This window comes from Rutidosis leptorrhynchoides, chromosome 1 (genome assembly GCF_046630445.1).
Source record: "Rutidosis leptorrhynchoides isolate AG116_Rl617_1_P2 chromosome 1, CSIRO_AGI_Rlap_v1, whole genome shotgun sequence".
Taxonomy (NCBI): domain Eukaryota; kingdom Viridiplantae; phylum Streptophyta; class Magnoliopsida; order Asterales; family Asteraceae; genus Rutidosis; species Rutidosis leptorrhynchoides.
Window position 1 is genome coordinate 463677894 of NC_092333.1, and position 9774 is coordinate 463687667.

At 32.3% G+C, this 9774-nt stretch overlaps 1 protein-coding gene across 1 annotated transcript; it reads right to left on the reverse strand.

Annotated features, from left to right (window-relative positions):
* Positions 1-3897: 3897 nt before the first annotated feature.
* LOC139874368 (uncharacterized) lies at positions 3898-7902 on the reverse strand. The gene is made up of 10 exons (XM_071861812.1): positions 7750-7902; positions 7586-7637; positions 6425-6491; positions 6086-6272; positions 5816-5904; positions 5571-5671; positions 5195-5347; positions 4851-5067; positions 4217-4414; positions 3898-4015 (listed from the first exon to the last, which is right to left on the reverse strand). Exons 1-10 carry the CDS (start codon positions 7761-7763, stop codon positions 3999-4001), a joined length of 1095 nt encoding a protein of 364 aa, XP_071717913.1. The 5' UTR covers positions 7764-7902; the 3' UTR covers positions 3898-3998.
* Between the last annotated feature and the right edge of the window lie 1872 nt (positions 7903-9774).

Here is a 9774-nt window from a genome sequence, read left to right on the forward strand (position 1 = left end):
CATGATCATCGGCAATCTTTTGATAATAAATCACAGGAAGAGGTGTGTAAATATTATATTAAGTTTTCATGTTTTTGTTCACCATATCTATATAATTTTTTTTTGGATTGTACACAGAATGCCAAATCAGTTCTTGCATCGGAATCACTTGATGAATCTTTACATGAATCTAGAATGGCAACAGGTTAGTAAAGCCAGTAAACCGCACTAATTATTATACTCCTACCAAGTATAGTTTAATAAGATAACATATGGTTTTATCCCTCTTATCAGTGTATGGACCACTTCTGTAAAGTCGCCCAAAAACGCCTAAAATGTCAGTCAACATTAAAAAGTCGGATCAAAGTCGGGCTGAGTCGGTTAAAGTCAAAATTGGTCAAAATCGGTCAAAATCTAATATTTATAATTTACATTTTATAGTTTAGATTTTGTGCCCTGTATCTATATTAGAAATTAGAAATATCTAAGTTTATGTTTAATATTTTTATATGTTTAATTCATATATTACTAAAAGTCAACACTGGTCAACGCTCGACTTGTCTTGACTCTTGACTTATACAACCTTACTTCTGGGAACGGAATTCATATTAGTTATAGAGCTGTAACAAAAACGCCTTTAGACAATGACACTTGTGACATAATGCAACAACTTTTATTATGTATGATAAATTTTGTCTGATTCCCGTTTTTTGCGATGCAGAGAATGCATCAATTCAGTCAGAGTCACCAAATGTTAATGTTTCCATGGATGGGAATCTAGAAACGGGGCCCCTTGAACGTGATTTTATCAACGATATCGATTCTTGCGCAAACATAGAAAGTCATGAACAGGTAGATCCTTTGACAGGGGAGGAAGCTACCACTTATAATGAAAATTTGTCATCAGCATTAAAGGTGAAAATTAATCTAACTATATCTCATCTTACTTAATAACGCCATGTCAATTATGTTCGCTACATACTAACTACAATTTAACATATTCAAATTTAGGATCCAGAAAGCTCCTCAAAGTGGGGATCTCTTAACATTATGTCCGAGTCAAAAACTCGCTCAGGTACATCCACATGCTACATATAGATATGACGATTGTGACCCGTTTATGTGGAGTATTAAAACAGAGCAAAAATTACCCAAATGGTGTACTGTAATACATAAAACCTTCTATATAGTTTAATTCAAAAATTTAGACAATTAGCTTATTAATGAATTACGGAGTACGTAATATATTGCAATCATATTCGACACAATAGTTATTGCTAAAAATACCATTTTCATTTTTTGGAAAACAAGCAGGCTGGCTTAACCGGACCTGGACCATTTGTCATGATTTTGAAAGATTACTTGCTAGACCTGTTTTCCAACCTGTTCGATCTACCTATTTGGCCATCTCTACATTTTTTTTTTATTATGTTCTTAGTTATATAATAGTTGCTTACTCCAGTGAATTCTATATATAGGAACAAAGCTTGGAAAATTTAAGCCAAAACCCAATGCACAAACCCGTAAAGTGCAACAGATTTCTAACGCTCCAGTGGAAGACGAATCTATACCTTCGTTTCAACCAACAGACGAAAGTCTCGGTCCGACATACACAATATCTGAATTTCACGCGATTGAAGATTCAACAAATCTGAATGAAGCTGCTGGTAGATCTTCAAAGAGATTAAAAAAGAAATCCAGTAAGGCACTTGAACTTGTAGACGAGCCTGATGATGACATCACTAATGATGCTATTGTACATGTAAATAATAGAAACAATAATGTCATTCTCCTCATATTAGGATGTGGTATATCATTTGATCACTTATATGCCATGAATTATGTAGTATCTCTATGAGTTTAGCGTCACTCTGTGTTTTTGTATGCACGCCATGTCCTCTTAAATGCTTAATATGAAGTTGTCTAATACACATGTGACGATTATTTTTTTTCTAAAAAACATGGTACTGTCAAAGATAGCTTGCAAAATACAATGTGTCGGGATATATGGAATGAATATATATGGGAATCGTAACTGTGAACTACGTTGATATATAGCAATATTGATACAAACAGTTGACTCACCAAAGTATAAACTACTTTGTTATATTTTTTTAATGGTTTTGGATTTAGATTTAGGGTTTAGGTATAGGGTTTAGGGTTAACATTCTAGGGTTTGGGGTTTATATTTTAGGGCTTAGGGTATAGGGTCAGGGTTTGGAGTTTTTAGGGTTTAGGTTAGGGTTAAGAGTTTAGGGTTTAGAGTTTAGGTTTAGGGTTTAGATTTAGCGTTTAGAGTTTTGGTTAAGGTTTAGGGTTTAAATTTAGGGTTTAGGGTTTAGATTAAGGGTTTAGATTTTAGGGTTTAGAGTTTAGGTATAGGGTTTTAGGTTTAAATTTAGGTTTAGGGTTTAGATTCTAGGGTGTAGGGTTTTGAGACTAGATTCAGGGTTTAGAGTGTAGGTTTAAGGTTTAGATTCTAGGGTTTAGGGTTTATATTTTATGGCATAGAGTTTAGGGTTAGGGTTTAGAGTTTTTAGGGATTAGGTTAGGGTTTAGGGTTTAGATTTAGGGTGTAGGGTTTAGAGTTTAGGTTTAGGGGTTTAAGTTTAGATTTAGGGTTTTGGGTTTAGATTAGGGTTTATGGTTTAGATTTAGGGTTTTGGGTTTAGATTAGGGTTTATGGTTTAGATTTAGGGTTTATGGTTTAAATTTTAGGGTTTAGAGTTTAGTGTTTAGGGCTTAGGTTAAGGTTTAGGGTTTAAACTCTAGGGTTTAGATTTTAGGGCTTACGGTTTAGGATTAGGGTTTAGATTAGTTTTTAAATCAAAGGATTTAGAAGAGTTTAGGGTTTAAGGTGTTGAGTTTAGATTTTAGGGTGTAAGGTTTAGATTTTATGGTTTAGATTATAGTGTTTAGGGTTTAGGTTAGGATTACCTAATATTATCATATGTGATCTGTAATTTGTACATTGGTTTTAGTAATTAAATCTGTAATCTGTATATTATGTATATTATGATGTATTTTTACTATAATTATTTATGAGTTGAGTTGGTTTGACTTGGTTACATTCGTTGTTGTGATTCGTTGATGTACGCTCAGCATTGTGTATGTGTATCTGCAGGATCGACGACATCATCTCAAGAAGCCAGCAAGTCTCCATTACAGTTTAAGGTGAAAAAGAGTCTAAAAATTAAATCAAAGAAAGCAATCAAGCAAATTACCCCTTGGACATGTATATATTCGTCTGTACTTTTACTCATAAGCATCTCTTATTCAACGGATTTTTTTTCAATTTCGTTTTGATTGAGCAATTTAAAACGTGTAGATTGGTAACTGTCCACCTACATGGTTACGGTTTCTGCTGTTTAGCAAGTACCGGTAACATTTGTGATTTGATAACAAAAATTGTTTAGAAGAATATTGTAAAGAAAGCCTACGCACATGGTCAGTACATTCTCTATATTCATGTATTCGTGCAAAGTGATGTAAATATAAGAAACATAAATTGAATATTATCAATTTGGATTTACAAGTTTATCACTAATTTTCAAGCAAGATATATTTTTAAGCTTGAAGAGTCTGTTTTTGGAGCTTTTGGAGCTAAACGGGACATTGAATAATTTTTTGCAGATCAAAATTTTGGATGTGCAGATTAAATATTTTGATGATGAATGTGGTTATGGAATCGGTAGTCAAAAAACAGGAACTAAACGTCGGATCAAAAATTGGGTGGGGTATACACTGTAGGTTCAATATGTGGGTACCTAGGTTTGCTAAGTATTCAACACCGGTTGATCATTCGTTAACTTGCTTAACCACACAAATTTCACGAATATACTGGTTCAAACAGCCTCAAAACGTGAGTGAGGAATAACACAAAATATACTGGTTAAAGTGGGTTTCTTTAGTATTCCCTATATATATATATATATATAAAAATATAATATAAGTAGATATATAAATATAAAACCATCTTCGAAACCCATCCATATCACATCACCACAAGCTTGGCAGAACTAAGGAGCTTCGAATGCTGAAAAGTAAAGAATAAACTAGATTAAACTAACTTACATACATACATACATACATACATACTTGATAAAAGGCATATATATATATATATATATATATATATATATATATATATATATATATATATATATACACACACACACACACACACACACACAAAGAAAGAAAGAAAAAAAAGAAAGAAAGGCCTTCAAGTACATACCATACCGATACGGGCAGATGAAGTCGTAACCCTTACAAGTGGCGTCCTTAAGCCTACGCCTCATCCCGGTACACATAAATTCAGGTTCAGGTACATAATCACGCTCATCCTCAGATTCAGATGAACTACTATGTCCCTCACCATAATCCTCATAATCACCCTCATCCTCAGATTTAGATGAACTCTCATCGGTGTTTTCTTTATAAGATGCAAGATCAAACGGAAAGAGACCATAGGATGGAAGAAAGGAGATGCATATATTAATATTAATTAATAAATAAAATAATATATATATATATATATATATATATATATATATATATATATATATATATATATATATATATATATATATATATATATATATCAATTAATTAAATAAGGTGGAATTAGCCTTTCAAAAAAAAAATAAAAAAAAAATAAGGTGGAATTAAAAGCCTTTTAAATTTCTTATTAGTTTCAAGCAATTTTTGTGAAATTTTATATATAAGAAGAAGAAGAAGAAGAAAAAGGCAAATTTTGTTAAAAACTAGCTACTTATATATGTTAGTAGTAAGTAAATAAACACGATTACAAAAACTATATATGTTTTTCTTATCTTATTGAGACTTGAAGCAACCAAATAATCACATACCTGGTGTTGGTTTAGAGAGAATAAACCTGCTCAGTGATCTGTTACCGTCAAACATATCACATATAACTTTAGTTTCATACAAGCCTTCCTTCCCCTTTTCAACAGCCTTTATTGTCATGTAGAAGAAATACTCGCGGAAGTACCCAAAACTAATTTTATATTCGCACTTGATAAACTCGGTAGGATCGATGCGCTTGTGTTGATTCTCGTTGACAAGCTAACAACCATATATAATAAATAAATTTGCTAATAATAATAATAATAATAATAATAATAATAATAATAATAATAATAATTAGTAAAACTAACCACCTAGGATAATTAAAGAAACCACACATACGTACCAACTGATAGGCCATGTTGAAGGTATCAACGGCAAAGTTGCCAACAAGAATAGCCATCGGATGATCAATTTGAAGCAACCTTAATTCATTTGCATGACCCCGGAGATGATGATCGCTTATTTTTCTTTTAGGATTGCTTCTGAGTTCGTACCGCTACAATAGAAGACGAAATTTCATTGGTAAATTCCCCCCAAGATCAAATGACAAGGAGCCAAAAGATAACTGAGCCACGTGTGTAGGGTGTCAAAGGCAAATATAAAATAAATTAAAAGTACTTGCTGTGAACATGTGTGGAGCCCCCGGGGATAGATGTGTAGATGATATAAATAAATAGATAAATAAATAAAAGGGATGAGAAAATCTTAGGCATATATACCGGCCTATTAGCGAACTTTTTGAAATCCAGCCATATCGTCTTCTCTCTCTCATTTAAGTGAACGAAACGTGTTTCTGGAATCTCAATCTCCCTCGGCGGTTCTGTTACCAAGTTAAGTTATCATCATTCACGAGGTATTAATTTTTTTCCATAGCGCAATATTGTACATAAATATAAGAACATGGCAACAAAAAAAAAAAAAAAAAAAATAGATAAATAAATTAAAATAAATTAAAGATGCACACCATTTATCTTTGCATAAGTAACTGTATCCTTATATTCCACTGGAACAAGACGGTTATTTTCTACAAGGTTCTGCGCAATGTCCGGGTCACTGCAAGAAATGGGTAATATATAATGTTGTATGTATGTATGAATAGTTACAAAGATAAATACTTGATTTGATATATAATCAATCAATTAGACTCGAAAGCTATATATATATATATATATATATATATATATATATATATATATATATATATATAAGAGCCCTTGATTGAATTCAAACATACTATTTCCATTTACGTGGCAGATCATCTCCCTTATACATGTCACTAACAACCTCAATATCATATTCAGCACCAAGCACAGCGTCTTTATAACTCTGGTTATCTGGATGTGACTTAAAACGTCTCCTATGTTGAACCGCTTCCTTAATGAGGTCATACAAATCCCTTGGAATTTTCATAGGTCCCTCCCCTACCCAAAAAAAAAAAAAAAAAAAAAAAAAAACAATATATATATAATTATATAATAATAATAATTAATACTAATATTAATTATAATTACAAACTGTGATATGGCAATCAATCAATAAGACTAGGTTGATCGATTAGAAAGGAAAATCATACCAAAAATCATCCTGTCTCTTTTTTTGTCTCTTTTTTTTTCAGCCTTTTCTGCAGTTACCTTGTTCACCTAATTTATCAATGCCATCAGAGAATCATGAAAGATAAGCCATCATATACTGGAATTTAACTCCTTTGTTAAAGGGAATAAAACAAAATCAGGAACGCATATGCTGGAATTTAAATCTTTAAATTGCTCAAGGGAATAAAACATAGCAAACAGTCAACTTTCTATGAGTGCACACAAAGAAGGGATAACCTTTACAAGACATCGCCGAAAAACAACAACAAAACAGTTAACAAACTTAGAAAGACCTTTATTGTTGTATACACCAACTATGGAATATTGACACTTCAACGGAGCTTGTTTCTTTTTAGGCTGAAACTTTTAGGATTCATGAGGCTGAATAAAACTAAAACAGATGCTAGTTGGAAACAATCAAATAACCCTAGACCAAATCAGACAGATAAATGGTGAACACAAACTTTAAAACATATATGATGATTACAATGATGATGATGATGATGATGATGATGATGATAAGCATAATTATAATTATAATTATAATTATAATTATAATTATAATTATAATAATAATCTCTATCTCTACTATATATTAAATATTAATAGAAAAGCTTAATAGAACAATTATTTAATTGAAACCGTTCGAGCCTTCCAATCCTGTGAGTTTTGAGTTAAACTTATCAATCACGGGTTTCCACCCTATTCATATTCCGGCCAATAGGAAGACCTACGTGAGAAAAGGGGAATTCCACCAACTTTACAACCCACTTTATTGGCCAAATTTTTAACTTCTTCTTTTACCACCCCTAATCCGAATAATGAACTTTTATGGTAATTAATTTTGAGACCCGACACATTCTCGAAGCATTTGAGGAGCTTCATCAGATCACTAAAATTATGCTTATTAAAAATTTTGTCATCCGCGTATTGTAAATGAGAAATTAAGACTTTAAAACAGATGCTGGTTGGAAACCATCAATAACCCTAGACCAAATCAAGCAGATAAATGGTAAACACAAACTTTATAACGTATATGATGATTACGATGATGATGATGATGATGATGATAAGCATAATAATAATAATAACATAAACAAAATTATTATCCATGAAATTAATACAACACGAAGAAGGCTTACCAATTTGAGGATAAACTCATTGCTATAAGAACTACGCTTCCTGGATAAGCCACTATATTTCAAAACAACAAAATTACAATCAACCGTAAACAATTGAAAGATTCAGATTTGGATATATACAAATTAATATGAGAGTAACAAAATAGTTTTATTGATTAGTATACCCGCGAGTTTTCATGCTGAATAAAAGTTTATTTGATTGAAGAAGAGATTCGCCGCTGTTGTCGATTGATTCTAGGGTTTTTTTTATGTGGTGGAAATCTAACCTAAATGTTAGAAAGAGGAAAAGGGGAAAATCCTAACCTAAATGTTTGTTTAGGTCGCCCGGTCAATTTTTTGTTGTATGTATCTATACTAGTTTTTATAAGCACGTGCATTTATGAGCCCACCATTGATGTGTGAAATCGCGTCTATAAATTAATAATGGGAAATACCGGTTAAAAGGATTACTACACACTAACGGCAGTGTACCCGATCGTGCAATAGTATAAAGTTAGTAAATCCAAGTTCGTTCCAAGGACAGTTTAGACATGAAAATTAAGATTGTAACTAATATAATTAAACTAAGTTAATCTAGAAAATGGAAATTACGAGATAATAGTTCTGTTGGCTATTTAACGATTAGCCAAAATCAAAGATAGCTTTAATTAATAACGAGAAAGAACAACATTTTTGTTGTTTTAAGATTTAAGCTTTAAAGCAAACAAACAAATAAAAATAAGATAGTTGTAAACAAATAAGAAGACGAATGCTTGTCTAGACCTTTTACACCTAGTATTGGATGCATTTAGATTAAGCCCCAGTTATTATCTAACTTATGTGAATTATCTAGTCGGTTCACCTGGAATTCCCCAGCGCAAACATTTCAATTAAGATTACACGACACGGAATTCCCCGTAGCCTAAGACCTCATAATTGTGACTAAATATTTCAACTGAGATGAAGACTCAAATCATAATCACACCAACTCTCGTTGCGTATAATTCACCCATATTTTGTCTAGCCTTTTGAATTCAATTTACTCTCGTCTCCGAGTAAGCAAACAACCAATTAAGACAAACCAATTGTAAATTTATGCACTAAATTAATGAACTCTCGTCCTATTAAACAAGTACACAACCAATTGAATCGAAAAGTCTAGCTTTAATAAGAATCGTTCTTTAATTCCAATATCAAATCATCATAAATTAAACGATAAACTGATAAGTAGCATCCAATACAAAGGTTTATGAATCTAGACAAACATTAAATAATTTAGCCAACAACCATGGCAACAATAAAAATCAAAGTGACAAATAATAAAGAAAACATTGTTGTATAATTTAGAATCAACCTAACACAATGAATCTTGATGAGTGTTGGGATTGATCCTTGAAATCGTAATGATTGGAGCGTTAAAGAAACCTTGGAATTCCCCAAAAGTTGCTGAAAATCGCCCTTGATGCTCTCCAATTCGGCTGCCAAAATGATAACCCCTTAAATAAAAAACTGCATTCTTCGCATAATGTGCGCGGCGCGCAAAACCTGATTAAATTATGGTGCCCGTAACCAAAAGACCTTGATCTGTTATAAAGCATGGTTGCGCGGTGCGCAAGTCCCCGCGCGGCGCGCACTCTTATATACAGCTATTCTTGATCGTTTTTACGTATAACTTGACTCAAACATAACCAAAATCACCCGATAACCTGGAAACTGCTATAAACACGCCATAAACACCATAATATCAGTAAATTAACACTTCTCTGCTCTCAAATCATAATCTTCAGAATACTCGGGAATAATAACCAAAAATCGTATCCGAATGGACTAAAAATGACGGATATTGCCATGATAAATATATGAGAAATGTGCAATATCAAATCACCCCACACTAGAGTCTTGCTTGTCCTCAAGCAAATCCGACTCGAAAATAATCGTCTACTAAATAATAACGTCTTCATAAGTGTAAGTAGAACCAACGAACGATAACCAAATGAATCAACTAGCGTGGGTACGGTTTTTAAAGAGAACATATCAACAACGTGACTTCCACTTGTAACCCCAAAATCTCCAAAATCCCCAAATAAAGTATCGGCACAATAATAATAACTCAAACAAAGTGTACCAAATATAGAATCCAAATAAACATAGAAGATCTCGAACCTGATAATGTTTTCAAATATATGAAACAAGGGGTACAAGTGGAAGCT

Excerpts from the sequence above, each read along its gene's own strand:
- LOC139874368 (XM_071861812.1), bottom strand. Across the intron at positions 5,672-5,815 it reads TACTTATGCAAAGATAAATG|AACCGCCGAGGGAGATTGAG; the intron begins GTGTGCATCTTT and ends ACTTGGTAACAG. Across the intron at positions 5,348-5,570 it reads AAAAGTTCGCTAATAGGCCG|CGGTACGAACTCAGAAGCAA; the intron begins GTATATATGCCT and ends CTTCTATTGTAG.